This window comes from Astyanax mexicanus, chromosome 11 (genome assembly GCF_023375975.1).
Source record: "Astyanax mexicanus isolate ESR-SI-001 chromosome 11, AstMex3_surface, whole genome shotgun sequence".
Lineage (NCBI taxonomy): Eukaryota > Metazoa > Chordata > Actinopteri > Characiformes > Acestrorhamphidae > Astyanax > Astyanax mexicanus.
In genome coordinates, this window is record NC_064418.1 from 1,526,747 (window position 1) to 1,544,102 (window position 17,356).

A 17,356-nucleotide genomic window follows, 5' to 3' on the forward strand; every position below is an offset into this window, starting at 1 on the left:
ATAAAATTGTCTACGGATAAATTATTCCATAAATATTCTGCTGGTGTTACTGATGTGTTCATGCATGTTTTCTGGCACTGTCCTCCAGTCCAACATTTTTCTATCTGCTCTGTTGAACCAGGACTTTCTTTTTTCTCCAGATTTAATTTTGCTTAGAGAAGATTCTGCTTTTAATTTGCTCCTAATATCCGGGAGATATGTTGATGATTATGTCTTACAGCCAATGAAAACGCAAAAGTCAGTGTCTCAGAAAATTAGAATGTTATATAAAACCAATTGGTACTTTTGGCAGTGTGGGCAGTGTGCCAAGTCCTGCTGGAAAATGAAATCCGCACCTCTGTAAAAATTGTCAGCAGTGTGGAACTGGAAAGAAAACCAGAATCTCCATTTTTATTTTTTTTCTATTATGATATACATGCCATGTTTTGTTAAAAATGTAATCCAGCAGTGAGATTGCGTTGTGTTTTGGGAGTGTCCTTTCATTTACACCATCTGGATTCAATCCTTTAAGATGCAACAGACTTTCTGGCTTAAAGCCCTCAGTTGCTCAATTCTGCACTGTATTAATACAGACAGAGATATATATTACACAGCTTTATTCTGTGTACAGTAAACAGTGCACAGTAGTTCTGTATGCAGCCAGTCTAAATAATGCAGAGTCAGATAGAGACGCTAGCCAAGTTTCTGCCGACGCATCACTTTTCTGATGATTGCTGAGCTTGCCTACCTTCAGTGGAGAAAATATATATATATAAATATATCATACACAACTCTTTATTAAACATCACACTAAACAAATCAGCTGAACACTCACAAAGCTTTGAGAAACAGCCAAACTTTTGCTTTATTAGAATCCAGTTCCTTGTGCTTCCACTCGTTGGCCACTTTATTGGAAACGCCTGTCTTGTTCTTAAATCTAATCAGTGATCTCATCTCATCTTGTTAAATAAGCAAAATAGGGGCGTCAATGCTAATGTTGTGTAAATATTATCCTCTACCAGTTTAACACCTCCAATCCCCCCATCCCTCATTCCTGCCTTCTTACTTTTATTGGGATCCTTCTTTTAACAGCTCTCAGTTCTGATTTAGAGAAGACACTTGAAGAAGCTGCCTGTTCTCTCTTTACTCCACTTAATAATTTCAGATCAGTAACAGGAATTAACCAAAATTATGCATGTTTAAAAATAGACGTAAAAACTAGACAAACATAAGAAAACAAAAGGTTTGGAGGACATGAACTGTTTTATTTGTATTCAGGAAAATGTTCAGGAAAGAGCCAATTTTACGATTTTATTCATTATATTTTGACTTTTTTTTTTAGCATATTTACTTAAATATTTTTTCTATTTTCTATTACAGTTATAATTTTGCTTTTCAGTATTGTTCTTTATTAAACATGCAAGATTTTTATGTGATATAAAAATAGAAATCCTCAAGATTTAGTGGTGTAATGTCAGGCAGACAGCTGACAAAAATCCTGATCTCTTACTCACGCATGAAAGACACTCTGCTGCTATATAGACATCCTCTAAACATCTGAGAGGGTCAGCAGATAGATGATTAGCAACAACAGCCTTGAGCCAGTTGGGTGTTAATGGTCGAGCTCACCCTGTAGCCCTGTAATCAGTAGATGTAAAGACTTCTTAAAGATCAAAGAGAAGCAAATTCAGCCTGGATTTACACACTGGATCTTGCAATGCGTTGGAATGGGTGTTTTAACAGCCCTGGAAGTTCTTCTGGATCTAAGACAGTAACCAAACAAACCAAAAGTAGTGATGTCTGTAATGTCTGTAATGTCCCCACAGGTCTAATACCCTATTTAGACAATTGGGATTACCTTACAAACAGACCCGTTACAACAAGATAGTTGTCAAAAGTGGAGTTATCCATCAGAAAGCCAGAAAAGTAAGATAAGTAATATGGATAATGTTTCAGTTAGCTACCTGCCAAACCATCACTGATCGTCAGTAAATTTTACATTTTATTTGGAAATTAAGGAAGCAGAGTCTGGAGGAAGAGTGGAGAGACACACAGTCCAAGCCGCTGATAATAACTTTTATGGAGATGTGGGTTTCATTTTCCAGCAGGACTTGGCACACTGCCCACTCTGCCAAAAGTACCAATTGGTCTTATTATATAATATTCTAATTTTCTGAGATTCACTGTTTATCGAATTTAATGACATGACATTGCAATAGCTTAGCGTTTTTTACTTTTTTTAACGATTTTGACGAAAGTGTCATAGCTTCTATGCTATGCTAGCTATTCTACCAAGATAACCTATTCAGCTCTTTGCCCCCAAATGCATTGGAATAGCTCTTCTTACAAATCCAAGATGGCTGCACCGCACACCACAACAGTAGTAAAAGCAGTCGTATTACAGGGTTATTATGCTTGTATTATTACGTATTTAAGTCATTAAATCAGTTGTACACACAGTAGTTTTCAACTTCTCTCTGTGGACATGTTTTGATGGAGTGTGGATATGTACAAAATACTGTATAATCTTTGTATTTTTATACTGTATATAAAAAAGGAAGAGCTATTCAATGAGGGAGATATTTTTTTACTACATTTAAAGCATTGATCATTTTTAAAGGGGACATATTATACCTATTTCTACACAAGTTAGAATAGGTCTATGAGATATACAAAACATGTTCATGAAGTTCTTTGCATAAAATCACTCTCAAATAAAGATAAAGATAAAGATCTCACAGCTCTATTCTTACCACTTTCAGTCCCTTTCAGAATGAGCCGTTTAAGGGCTCTGCCATCTTTATGCAAATAAGCTGTAACTATCATGCAAATAAGCTGTTCAAAGACTAATAAAAGCTTATGATTCCTGACACCAAACTCTTATAACTGTCTTACATAAAACAGATGGAAGAAAAGAGTTTTGCATAATATATTTCCCATTTAAATGGTTTAGCTAACGTTTTTTTGGAAATGTAAATTTATTTCTGAAACACTGGCATCTCAAGTTTGCCATCATTTCCAATTCTGACATCCAAGCTAACTGGATTTCAGCATTATTATTCTAGAGACTCTGCATTTATTCTAGGTTTATAAGACAGAATTCATTGAATTTGACACCAGTTTTTCAGAATCACTCTTTTGCTTGCTAAAACTGCTGGTCTGAACTTTAGGGGTCTGAGTAAACTATAAAACACATCTTGCAGATAATTATGTGTTAAAAATGGCTTGGTTTTTATTTCCGTGCATGTGTGTGTGTGTGTTTCAGGGGGACTTTGCGTGGAGGAGTGTGTGTGGACGGTATTTTCGGCTGAAGGCGGTTCCTCTGCAGAGTTTATCAGAGCTGGAGAGAGTTCGACTGCAGGAGGTCGCCTTCATGCGCCTGCTGCAGGATTATGACCTGGGCTGCCACATCTCCATCCCTAAAGGTTATAAATCATTATTAATCATTTATAACAACACTATAACAGTACACAGGTAAATTATACATTATGACAACATCTGTCATGAACCACAATTATTTATAGTATTCACACTTTATTATTAAGTTCCCTTTTTTAGATTATCTCCACCCATTCAGCCTACAGCAGTTTAGCCCAACACATACTGTATAATCTGTTTAGATACTACAATCTAAATAACAATCATGATTGGAAATTTTTTTGTGGATTTTAAAATTTTGTTTCCAAGCAAAACGTAAAAATTTTAAAACTGAGGTTAAATGTAACATGTCATTTCTGTCAAATAGAACTTAAGATCATCAGGCCTTCTCTAAAAAAACTAAAAACTGTTCCATGTAAAAGAAGTATAACTTCTGTTCTCTTTCAGATGGACATAAGAGGAAAAAGTCGCTCAGGAGGAAGTTGGATTATCTGGGCAAAGAAAAGAAAGATAAAGGTATTTAATTTGAAATGCATGAGTTAGCAGCAGGGTTAAGGAGGCAAGTAAAGGCTAAACAGTTAGATTTGCAGTTAAGAGAATTAAAACACAGATAATGCAAAGATCTTGTACCTCAGAAATGCTTTTTTTCAAGAATAGTAACAAATAAAAGAAAGTTACAAAAAACTCCTACTTTAATCTCATGAATAGCAGCAATACCTGTAAGTAAGATCAATTTCTTTGATGTTAATCCATCAATCAATCATTGTGATATCTGTGCCATGCTGTGCCCTGCTATGTAATTTCTGCACATAAAAGTCACAATTATCATTTATTTACTATAAAACAAACTGTTTATTCTGTAAAGCATAAAGTAACCCCTATGATCTTTTTAAAATTATATAAATGATATAACAGAATTATTCTATTAATTAAGACACCAATTTTTGCTTTGAACTGACCACAGTCAGTCTGATCACAGTGCAAATCTGCAAATCTGTCAGACGCTTCAGATCTGAAATGTTTATTCATCATAAGAGAAGTCAAAGCCGTTCACCCATAAAGATCTGAACCCATATTAAGAGTACATGTGTTTAGTAAACAGTCAGACTGTAACCCGCAGTGTTTTCAGCTCAAACTGCAACACGACACTCTTTCCATACGACTGCAGAGATCAGAGTATCTCCATTCATTACTCTGTAGGTAGAAGTATAGATACTAGTATTTAATACTTCTGTAGAAGTTGAAGAAGTATCAACTCAAGCTTTTTACTCTTTAAGTACACTGTAAAAAGTGAAGCATGGAGCTGTTCATTCAAGCTAATAAATATGATTGAACACATAGTACAATTATTGACTTTATTGTGAAACTCAACCTTTTTGAATTTTGATGTGTCAATTTTGATTCAGACTAAATTAATTACAATTCTGAAGGAAATAAACCAAATGTTTTGGTTCCACTGAAATCATACTCGAAGAAAAGAGATAAGGATGTAATATTTTTAATTTGAATCAAACATGAATTGCGCATGCGCACTGTGGAGCACGGGAGAAGTTGTAGAGAAGTGCTTCAGAGCACTGAGGGAGAGAGGGAGAAAGTGCCTGAACGCGCTCGCGAGAGAGAGAATGAGAGAGGGAGAAAGTGCCTGAACGCGCTCGCGAGAGAGAGAATGAGAGAGGGAGAAAGTGCCTGAACGCGCTCGCGAGATAGCAACGCATGCTTATGGTATTGTGGCGTCGGGACTGGAGGGGGGGCGGAAGGAATTATGGGAGCTCACCCTGTTGGGGAAAGTGGGTGTTTTTCTGCGTGTTTATGTTACTGTTTATCCCAGAGTTTCATGTTATGTTTTATTATCACTGTTCTAGTATTATTCATGTAGTTATCAGTTATGTGGTTGTTTTGTGCCTCACCCTTTGTGTGTTTTCTGTGTGTGGGAGTGGGGTTAGCTGCGTTGGAGCTGTAGTTAGTTTCACTTTCAAAAGTGGAATCTCATGTAAATCCAGCTCTTAGTGTCCTCCTCAGAGCAAAATAAAAAGAGCAAGAGAGCACTGAAACGAATCTCGCTGGTAATCCGTCCTCTTCCACGCCACAGTAACTTCTGGAACTTCTGAATATGCTGCCATGTTTTTTTTTTAAGTTCGGTTCAATTTAAGTGTATTAGTTTGGTTCCGAAACTGAAATGTAAAGAATTTAACTTGGGTCAAGGTGAATAATTAATATTGGGTCGAGTGAAGTAATATGGTTTATGTCAAAATAAAATAATCAGGTTGTAACAATTGACTTTATTTAGATTGAGTGAAGTCAAATAGTTTAGATGCAACAAATGGACATCAATTTTTTTAATTTGAGCAGGGCTACACTTTTTACAGTGTAAAAGTGTTTTAAAAAAGCACTGGATTCAAATCTACTTATTAAAGTATAAAAGTAAAAGTAATGTAAGGTGAAAAAATAAAGCTCTCTCTCTCTCTCTCTCTCTCTGTCTCTCTCTGTCTCTCTCTCTCTCTCTCTCTCTGTCTCTCTCTCTCTCTCTCTGTCTCTCTGTCTCTCTGTCTCTCTCTCTGTCTCTCTCTCTGTCTCTCTCTCTCTCTCTCTCTCTCTGTCTCTCTCTCTCTGTCTCTCTCTCTGTCTCTCTGTCTCTCTCTCTCTCTCTCTCTCTCTCTGTCTCTCTGTCTCTCTCTCTCTCTCTCTGTCTCTCTCTCTCTCTGTCTCTCTCTCTCTGTCTCTCTCTCTCTGTCTCTCTCTCTCTGTCTCTCTCTCTCTCTGTCTCTCTCTCTGTCTCTCTGTCTCTCTCTCTCTCTCTCTGTATCTCTCTCTCTGTATCTCTCTCTCTGTCTCTCTGTCTCTCTCTCTGTCTCTCTCTCTCTGTCTCTCTCTCTCTCTGTCTCTCTCTCTCTCTGTCTCTCTCTCTCAGAGTATGTGCCTCAGGCGTTCGGCGTGCCGCTGCAGCAGGTTATTGCTAACGATCGCTGGCTGAAGGTGCGACAGGATGACAGAGAGGTTCAGCGTGATTCTGTGGTGAACGTCGCCTCGTTCCTCCTGCATTTAACCAGCCCGAGAGACAATAACCGACATTTCTACAGCAGTAACTCCTCCCTCAGCTCCACCACCGACACCACCAACGACCCCTCGTCCCCCGTCATCCCCGAGGGGACATCACACATACGCAGACGGGTAACAAACACCAATCCACCTGCAGATACTGAAACCAATTAACCAAGACTCAGATTTTACTCACAAGTAAATAGATTATAACACACAAATTTTACTTTAAATACTGCAGCAGTTACATTCTGGCTTCTCAATATGACGGTTGGGAATGTATGATTTTATATTTTGGTTCCTGAGGTTTAGGACCTGTAAAACTACAGAGAATTGTGATTATTACCTTAAGAAAGTTACTGAATTGTGAATGATGCAGGTTCTGAAGGTTTAGAACCTGTAAAACTGGAGTAAGTAACCTGTTAAAGTGGAGGCTAGAACTTTTTACTGCTAAACCACATGGTTATGGAGGTTCAAGAGGTTCACAACCTGTTAATTTGAAGGAAATTGTAGTTAAAACCTTTAGAACTACAAATGGAGATTCTAAAGGTTTAAAGCTAAACTACAGATAAAGTTACTTTAAGATAAAAAACCTTTAAAAAAACCTTTATAAAATTACTAAACTACAGTAAACTGCAGATGATGGTTTAGAAGCTGAGATATGTATTGCTATAGTAAAATGTTTTGAATGCTGGTTGGTCTACAGGGCGGGATGTCGGTGGACTGCATCACTGACCTGGACGACGGTCAGTCCCGGTTGTTGGAGGCGCTGCAATTATCTCTGCCGGCGGAGGCGCTCAATAAGAAAGAGAAGAAGAGAGATAAGAAGCTGAGCCTGAACCCCATCTACAGACAGGTTCCTCGAGTTCTGGAGCTCTGCTGCCAACATCTGGAGAAATACGGTATATTTCTAATTAAACAGGAACAGGAATATTAGGTCATTAACTACTGCTAAATATCAGCTTGTAGATCAGTTAATCTGCTTTTTTTAACATTATCTGTTTGGTCTTTAATTTCTGCTCATCTTCTGGTTCAGGTCTGCACACTGTTGGGATTTTCAGGGTCGGAAGCTCCAAGAAGAGAGTCAGACAGGTGAGAGGATTAGATTTATAAGCCTACTTTACTTCCTTTGGAGATTTTGGGTGTGTCCCAGTTGTGTACTAATAGTAATACTAACTCGTTTTTTAGTAGTATGTAGTATAGATAAAAGTGTGAAAGCATAGTGCATATTTTTCACACAGTAAGGTGCACTTAAAATCCTTACATTTTCCCCAAAAGGCTGCACCAAGGCTGGAGCAGCATTAGGAAGCTAACAGGAAGCATTTACTAGCGCTAATCACAGCTAGTGCTAACCGCGACTAGCGCTTAACGTGGCTAGTGATAAATCTTAAGAGAATGAGGGTCATGCAGCAGGACAGTGACCCTAAGCACACAAATTGCTCTACCAAGGAATGGTTCAAGAAGAATAATGTTAATTCTTTGGAATGACAAAGTCAAAGTCATGACCTTAATCCAATCTAAATGTTATAAAAGGACCTAAAGCAAGCATTTTTAATAGAAAAAACATGTTAGTTTGTTAAAATTATTGGTGTGTAGTACGCAGTTGGGATGCAGCCCATGTGTGTATATACTGTATATATAATGCTGGTTATTGTCTCTGTATTTGTTCAGCTGCGTGAGGAGTTTGATCAGGGGGTGGAGGTGGCGTTTGGTTCAGAGCACAGTGTTCATGATGTTGCTGGTCTGCTGAAAGAGTTCCTCAGAGACATGCCTGATCCCCTGCTGACCAGAGAGCTCTACACTGCCTTCATCAAATGTGCCTGTAAGAACAAATACACACACACACACACACACACACACACACTGTTCAGATCCCACAGCATCATGAATGATTTTAGAATCATCACAGATGTTTAACCTTCTGAGATCTGGACTTTTGCTTGGTGTGCATTTTTAATTTCTCATCAACTTTACTGACACGCTATATGGAAAAACGTATTGGGACAGCTACATTTATTTAAAAGCGTCTACCCTGCTTGTGTTGGAGGTACTGTGCTTACTGTCCAGGGAAATCTTTTTTAGTATTTTTTTAGTAAATCAGTCGGTGCACTGTAAGCCCGCATAAGTTGAACTTACTTAAAAAATTTGAGGAAACGGGAGGAAAATTTGAGGAAAAAGGAGGTTGCCTTAAAAAAGGTTAAGTAATGGGTAATGAAACCTTAAGTTAGCAAAACTTAGAACATCAAGTTATTACAACTAAAGGGTAAGTAATTTAACTTTTTTTTGTTATACTGTAAAACCAGATAAGCTGATTTTACTGGGTTTACAGCTGGTTTGCTCAAATTGTTATGTTGAATTTACTTACAAGTTATTACAACTAAAGGGGAAGTTGATTTATTTGTAAGGTAGCCCATGGGGAATCACTACACACTGATGGTGAGTGTCTGTCAGAAACTGTTGGACACACCCAGTATGCAAATAGATTGTGACAGAAGCCAATGGAAAAGAAGCTGTTAATGGCAAAACAGACTAAACTCAGTTAACTCTATAAGTTGGTTCAACTCAAAGATCTCAGTTTGAATAGTTCAGTAGATGTGATAACATATTAAGTTAAACTAACTTAAAATAGCTGAGTAATGTTTAGATATATCCAATTTTATATAAAACAGACTTAAATCATTTGAGTTCAAACAATGAATGGGTTTACAGTGTAGCATTAGCCTTAACCTGTCACCACAAGCAGAAAAGAAAGAAGATGGTTAGCTACAATAGTGAATGTGTTTACTTAACCCTCTATAGCATGATATATGTGTTAAGGAATAAAGCAACTTGTGTGTGTGTGTGTGTGTGTTTGTTTGTTTGTGTATTCAGCACTGGACACTACAGAGCAGATCACTGTCCTGCAGCTGCTCATCTGCTTACTTCCTGCCTGTAACAGCGACACCCTGCAGCGCCTTCTTCACTTTCTATCCACCGTAGCCAATCACGCAGAGGATACCTGCAACAACCAGCGGGAGAAGGTGAGGACACAAGAGGGAGTGCTATAATGTGCAAATATTACACCTTATAGCACAAACTTCGAGTGTATTATTGTGATTATACCACAGTTCCATTATCTCTGTTTATTGAATTGAGATTTTGAGTTAAAGAGGAGGAGAAAATAGGATCTGTTTGGTTATAAAAACTCCGCCAGTTAAAATAGTTCCATTGCTGATCTGTTTGTAGCTGCGCTGTTTGGCTTGTAAGCGCTGCCTCATTGGTAGGTTACCTGTATGTGGGCGGAGTAATACATGGAGAGTTTCGGTTACAGTGCATTACCGGCTAATAACGGCACTCAGAGAACGCCTCCCAGCCAATCACATTGCAGCGTTGGGACTAACTGTGGTAAAATAGCTTTGAATCAAATAGAACAGTACACACATTTTTAATCCAGATATGCAGTCAGGCTTACAACACAACCAATAGTGTGTGTATGTGTTTATAATACAGAATTAACAAAAATAAAGTTAAGAATACTTGACTTAAATACTCAATTCCTCCCACTATTGTGTTTTTCCATACGGTACAATCCGAATGTTTGAACACACCTTTTCTAATTCAATGTTTTTTCTTTTTTACATTGTAAATTTAATACTGAAGACTATATTAAAGCTACTCAGGAACACATCCAGAATTATTCAGTAAACAAAAGCTGTTAAACAAACCAGAATATGTTTAATATGAATATGTTCAGCTATGAGGACAGATCTGCATTACATTAATAACACTCTAAACGTAGATATAGTCTGTTTGCTTGTTTTAATAATCTGAGTCTCTCAGGTTGCAGGGAATAAGATGACCACTCTGAATCTGGCCACTATCTTCGGGCCAAACGTTCTGCACAAACTGAAGGGAACGGAGAAAGAGTTCACTGTTCAGAGCTCGGCCCGAGCTGAGGAGAGCGCCGCCGTCATCAGAGTGATCCAGAGAATGATCATCTCTCACGAGTCCCTCTTTATGGTGAGCAGGAGAGCGAGTTTAATAATCTGACCACGTGTTTGTGCAATACCATATTTTTCATAAGACTATAAGATGCATTTAAAATCCTTACAATTTCATTTAAAGTTTTTTTTCTTTCAAAGAAAACTAAGAAGTGCTGAATTAGAAGGAAAACATGGTGACACCCTTGTTCACTTTAAGGATTCATTGATAATAGTGTCAGTTAATTTATAATCTGGTTCACATTATAGTCCATAAAATACATTAGATATGAATAGAAGAAAACCAGACTGGGAACATTTTGATGCTTAACCATGTTCAATTGTTCAACACCAATTTCCCTGGTTTCATTGTACAAATTTTCTTTGTTACACTGAACCTATGTTAATAGTGACAGTAAAATATATATTTTTTGTTCACACTACACCCATTTTCTTTGTTATACACTTTAATGCCTATGCTAATAACTTCTTTAAAATTAAGCCACACTGTGGCTACACAACATTTACAATTTAACTACTTAAAATAACTAAAATAATCAGTTCCATATAGAGACTGTTTGTTGTAATTAGGTTTATATAGATTTTATTACAATTTGTATAGTAAAATAATGATGAAGATTGCACTGAGAGATGACTGTGATGATGGTGATGATGAAGATAATAATAATGATAATGATTAATATAATGATGATGATGATGATGATGATGATGATGATGATGATGTAGATTCCAGCGGAGCTTCAGGATGAGGTTTTGCTGAGTCTGCTGGAGACGGACTGTGACGTGGTGGATTACCTGCTGAGGAGAAAAGCTTGTCACTCAGAGTGAGTAAAACACTCATCATATACAGAATAGGGGGGTTTGGTTTTATGTATCATTTTATTTATTTATTATGTTCATTATTTTTTTTTTCTTAATGCTAAACTTCTCAGTTTAATCTATTCTTTATTCTTTCTGTTTGAACACGGGTTTTGAAAAGACTGAAAGCGTAACTAAGCAAAATTGTGAAAGCATTGTGAGTGGGAGTGTGTGTTCTGTCAGTGATTAATGGTGTGTTTAGAGTGATAGAGTGTGAGATGCTGGTGTTTGATGTTTGGCAGGAGTCCATCCAAGCTGCTCTCAGAGGATTCTCTCAGTCTGGGGGAATGCTGCTCCTCCAGTGACTCTAATAAAGCGTCCAGTGGAGAAGTTTCTCCTTATGAAAACAACTCCCCCACTCTGTCCCAGTGGCTTCCTGTGGGGGACAGAGAGGTTCAGCTGAGTCCACAGATTCTGCCCCCTGCTGGAGACAACAACGTCCCTGTACCCCCTCCCCTCCCTCACACCGGTCAGTATGAGTACAAAGAAATACAACAGAATATTATTTCTAGTTTATATTCTAGAATTACAGTATTTATAGCATTAAAGAATGCCTCCTATGCTTCATGTAGTGTGTTACAGTCTGTCAGAATGGCAGTATGGATCATATAAACATTATATAGCTTTATAGAGCATCCTCTTTGCTTCCTGTAGTGAATTACACTACCTCAGAATGAATATTGGCTCATATGAGCTTTATAGAGCATACTAGAGCTCCCTCTACAATTCATGTAGTGAATTACAGTCTGTCAGAATGAGTGTGTGGATCATATGAACATTATAGTGCTTTATAGAGCACCTATTTTCTTCCTGTAGTGTATTACAGTCTGTTAGAGTTCATTTTGATTCATATGAGCATTCTAAAGCATTATAGAGCTCCATCTATACATCATGTAGTGAATTACAGTTTGTCAGAATGAGTGTTGGCTCATATAGAGCATTATAGAGCATTATAGAGAGGCACATGAGCATTATAGAGCATCATAGAGCGTTATGGAGTGTTATAGAGAGACACATGAGCATTATAGAGCTCCCTCTACACTTCATGTAGTGTTTTACGGTCTTTCAGAATGAATGTTGACTCATATAGAGCGTTACAGAGCATTATAGAGTATCACATGAGCATTATAGAGCGCTGCCTACACTTTATGCAGTGTATTATGGTGTGTAAGCAGAAATGTTGGCTCATTTGAGCATTATAGAACATAATAGAGCATTGTAGAGCTCCCTCTGCATTTTGTGTAGTGAATTTTAGTGTGTCAGAATTAATGTTGGCTCATATGAGCATTATAGAGCGCCCTCTACACTCATTTAGTGATGTCAGAACAAATCACTGCATCATTTGAACATATTACAGCTTTATAAAGCTCACCATTTCCTTTCTGTTGTATATTATAGTTGAATTATGTGAGCATTTAGATGTTTTTTCTGCTATTATAAGTACAGGTACACTGTTGAATAACGAAACTAAACACTGTTCCTGTTTTTTAGATGAAGATAGGACCAATATGTGGGGAACGTGGCATGCTACATTAAAGTCTGGGCTTCATGATCATCTGCACACACAGACATGTACGTACAATAGTCCCAGGCTCTGCTTTCACCTTGAATGTAGGCGATCAGTTGAGACTTGTTTGGTGCTTCTTTGGATTTACACTGGAGGCTAATGTAGATATCAGGTACCTAAAACTTGTGTACACCAATTAGCATGGTGTTATCTGAATGTCAAAATGCTTTTTTAAAGGGTTCCTTCCACTAAAATCCTCTTTTTCTTGTTGATTGTGAAATACAGTAGGTCTCTCAAGAACCTCCATTCTCTGCAGTAACTAGTAAAAGAAAATATTCAGAAAAACGAGTTGATCAGGAAAAGCACCGTGTCTACATCAACCCTTGAATTAGTATTCATGGCCCCGTCCACCTCGGCTTGGGACTGCCCACAGTCAGAGCAGAAGATGGGCAGCGACGCCGTCTCGTCAGATAGGAGCTAACAGTGCTAAAAACAGCATGCAGTTCATTCCTGTGTTATTTGTGCGACTAACACATCAGTGTTTATATACTTTACCCAGTAATTCAGAGCTAAGAAACTAATGGTTAGAATTAGTCTATGGAGGAAAAACACCACCAACCAAGTACAATTGAGATAGGTAGGCGTATGTTTACAACAGTTCAGTTTACACTAGTTAAAAGTGGATTTTTACTTTCTGGACCTGAACCACCCTCCTCTGTGTGTAATTATAGGTTTAAATAGGATCTCCAGTGGATTTTGCGTTTTACAGAGACTCTAAGACTAGGTCAGTCTCTGAACTGCACTTAGCAGGGCATTATTACACATGTTGTAAAGTAACATATGACACTGCAAAGATTGTTATTAGTGTTAGTTCGTCTCGCTGCCTCCTGGTGTTGCAGTGCTGTTAGCCAATCAGAGGCGATATGTTTGCATGTATGAATATTCATGAGCAAGAGCCAAAATCCTATCGTTTCTCTCTGCCCACTCCTCCACCGGACTAAAGCAGAGTTATACAGGACCACCGGAGCACTCATGGCATTCACTCATGCTAGAGACACGACTAGACATTTCAAAATGAATGAAACACCAATGGAATAAGACCTTTTATTTTTGGTAATCAGTTATTTTTCTGTGTTGCAGATTCTGATCTATCAGATTCAGTCTTCACCAGCCCTTCAAAACCCTTCCACAGTCAACACGGCGATGTGAAGATACCAGTCCGTCGAACATGCACCTCCCCGATTCAAGACAAAGGTAGAACCCACCTACCTGTGGCACGCGCCCACAGCAGCCCCACAAGAGACAGCCCACTCGACCAATCCTGGGACAGCCTGGTATCGTCACCATGGAAACTACGAAATACTTCAGAAGTCAAAAGCCAATCACAGGAGACACTATACCCCAGTCTAACAAGAACCCCCACGTTACAGGAGTCCTCAAATACAAACCGCCACAGTGACTGCAGTAACCCTCCCAGCAGCCAGGGGGCAGCACCTCTTCACAAAGACATTACAGACCCTGCAGCGGGAAATTATCAGGAGAAATGGCAGGGTTGGCCGCTGTTATCATCGGACGGTATTGACACGTTACCGGAAACTCTGGTATAAAACGAGTGCATCTTTTTATTCTCTTTTCATTTTATTTTCTGAAGAGGACCAGGATTGAACTTTTTATACTCGTTTTATTTTGTGTTTGCTTACGTCACTTTATTAAAACAGCATTCTGATCATTCCATTTCACATAAACATGACTTTTTGCTGCTTGTGGTTAAAGAGCTTAAAAGCTCATATGACTCATTTAGTTTCTGTTTTTAATTCCACATTAGGTCCACTTACAAAATCTGTGAATGTATAGGAAGTTCCACAAACAGTCTTAATACATTTTTTTTACTAAAAAAACTCTCATTATTCCTTATATATTAAATATACTGTATGGTTATTGGTCAGTTCCAAGGTTGCATAAAACATTATTTAAGTGTGTTACATAAAATCCCACAGACATTTTACTCAACTATTAGTGCTGTTTTTCAGTGAATCAGCTCACATTTCCACCAGTTTTATTGGAAACCATTAAAACATCACACAGTTTGCACTAAAGAACATAGTATTATTCTGTATTTCCCGCTGCAAACGAATGTTCCTGGTTCCAGAATGCAGCTATTTAGTTAAATGTAGGATATATAGTTCATTATTCTCAAGTCTTTTGGCTGTTTAGGTGAGTTTTACAGTATGTCCCTTAATTACTTCTAATGTAATATACATTTTTAAATAGATTATTTAAGGGATATTCAATACTAAATGATTTTTGTTTTCAGTTCACGTAAACTTGAAGTTTTGCTGCTCTAATTTGACCCTAAAAAGCTCATATCACTCATTTACAGTAGTTTCTGTTTTTAGAGTCTTTGTAAATGTATAGTATGTACCAAAAACAGCCAAATCCAAGTATAATTCCAAAGGGTTCATATACTTTTTCTTGCAACTGTATATATGGGTTTTATGCCATTGCAAAAGCTCCTTAAATTACATTATATTCATTCTAGACAAATAAAAAAAAAAACCCTTGTTTCTCTGTGAATATAGCTCTTTAAAGGGGTTCAGAAGTCTAAATTCTAAAAGCTGTGGTTCCTTTTTAGCTAGCTAAGCTAGCTACAGGCTAACTGAGACTAACACCAGAGTTGTTGTAATATCAGGGAGTGGAAGAACTGCCCAACAAGGCTAATGTTATAACATAGATTTATATTTAATCCCCTGAAAGTAGACACACATTTCTCAACATTTCTCAACATTTCTGAGGTTTAAACCAGCAGCAGAGTTGAACATTTCTATTTAGCACTTTTATATTAAAATATTATATTATTGATTGTAATATTTTTAAGTGAAAGCCAAATGAAGAACATTAAGCTTTAAACTGATCTAAATCATTCTGTGGTAACTAAACAGTTGGTTCTTTTAGATAAGAATTTACAGCAGAAAGACCTGAGACACTTTAACGATGCTCAGATTATTATGTCCATAATTGACATAATTAGGGTTGGAGCATCTTTCCATCAGAAAACTTTGCAGAGATGCTCAACACAAATTAGGTGCTTATTAATGTCTTATTATTTGCTTAATAAAGCCTGAATTAGACATGTGTATATGATTTATTCACGACTTATTATGCTTTACTCTGTGTTATTAGTTTTATTGATGCTTAATTAGTAGTCTGTTAAGCAGGAATGATTAATAATGGCTGTATTAGTTCTTTTGTGCACTATAAACAGTTAAGTCAGCACCCTGTTTTTAGCAGATTATTAAGAATTAACTATTAGCTAATTCTTCATGTTATAAGTGTATAATTATCAGCAGTTTGATTAATCTATGTGAGTTTGGAAAGGTTATGGCTGTGCTTGAGTTTATTAAGAGTTAATAAGGGGTTAATAAAGGGTTAATAAGTCACTAATAGACCAAGGTGTGCACCATATTCTAAAGTGAGGTTCAGTTCATCACTAATTAGACACTAAAAAGAACTGAATAAATATATTTAATCAATCACAGATCCTTAATTAAGCACCACTAACACTTAATAACACAGAATAAAGTAGTAATAAGTAGTGAATAAATCAGTTACGAATGTCTAATTAAGGCTTTATTAAGCAAATAATAAGACATTAATAAACGCCTAGTTTGTGGACCTTAAAATAAAGTGTTACCGACTCATTTATCCTTTTTATTGGAACTAAAATAAAGTCTACTGCAGCACAAGAACAAAAATAGTTTAATAATGGTTACAGAAGGAACCGTGTGTTGCTCATCCATCATACTGGTCCCTGTCCACCATCACCTGTACAAAGGACATGTAAAGATACCAGAACTGGACCTCAGACTGATGGAGAAAGGTGGAGCTCCACCTCTCAGAACTTAAAAGACCTGCTGGAACATCTTGGAGCAAATACCACAGATACCACCTCAGCCTCGGCCACATTAGTCTGGGGTAAATGGGGTTTATTTAAGTCCATGTCTGTAAAACTAGCCTTTAAGTTAGTGGTACAGTATGTATATAATGATTTATATGTATTATTATTCTGTTCACACATCATGCTCTGATACTGTACTGAGTCTGTAATGGTTTTGAGTCGTTTTAGTAAAAAATAAAGAATATTTTATTTTAATTTATCTTACTGTAAAACTGTTCTATTGTTCTGTATCAGTCCTGTAATCTCCTGTAAGATCAGTGTGTAGAGTTTATATTGTATTTATTCTGTATATTTTGCAGCAGCCTCTTACTTTCAGTGATAAATATTAAAAAAAGATTTGTTACTTTTAAAATAAACCATTGTATGAATTATTAAAGATTTATATATTCAATATCTACATTTCTACATTTGCAATACAGGACATTTTCAGCTTTTCAGAAGCCCAAATCAAATTCTCTATATTGCAGCTGCAACTAATGACTTTTTTTGATAGTCAAATAATATTTTTTGTTCAATGTTGTTCAATTTCTGTTGATCATTGAACACAGTGTCTCTCTGCTTCTTCTAGGTGTCCAAAGAGCAGAAACAGCAGGAAGTGGAATTTAAATGCCCAGAAGACATGTTTAAATGCATTACATTTCTGTCCAGAACATTTGGTGTAGT

At 37.1% G+C, this 17,356-nt stretch overlaps 1 protein-coding gene across 1 annotated transcript in view; it reads left to right on the top strand.

Moving 5' to 3' along the window:
- Positions 1-17,086, top strand: part of LOC103027003 (rho GTPase-activating protein 6-like) — a 40,783-nt gene extending 23,697 nt beyond the window's left edge. Inside the window, exons 2-13 of the mRNA XM_049485275.1 lie at positions 3,245-3,404; positions 3,805-3,873; positions 6,266-6,525; positions 7,100-7,295; positions 7,430-7,485; positions 8,065-8,215; positions 9,265-9,413; positions 10,213-10,392; positions 11,100-11,197; positions 11,474-11,700; positions 12,723-12,803; positions 13,879-17,086. Coding sequence (XP_049341232.1) covers positions 3,245-3,404; positions 3,805-3,873; positions 6,266-6,525; positions 7,100-7,295; positions 7,430-7,485; positions 8,065-8,215; positions 9,265-9,413; positions 10,213-10,392; positions 11,100-11,197; positions 11,474-11,700; positions 12,723-12,803; positions 13,879-14,345 — 2,094 coding nt within the window. The 3' untranslated portion in view covers positions 14,346-17,086. The remainder of the gene's footprint in view (positions 1-3,244; positions 3,405-3,804; positions 3,874-6,265; positions 6,526-7,099; positions 7,296-7,429; positions 7,486-8,064; positions 8,216-9,264; positions 9,414-10,212; positions 10,393-11,099; positions 11,198-11,473; positions 11,701-12,722; positions 12,804-13,878) is intronic.
- The last annotated feature ends 270 nt before the right edge of the window (positions 17,087-17,356 follow it).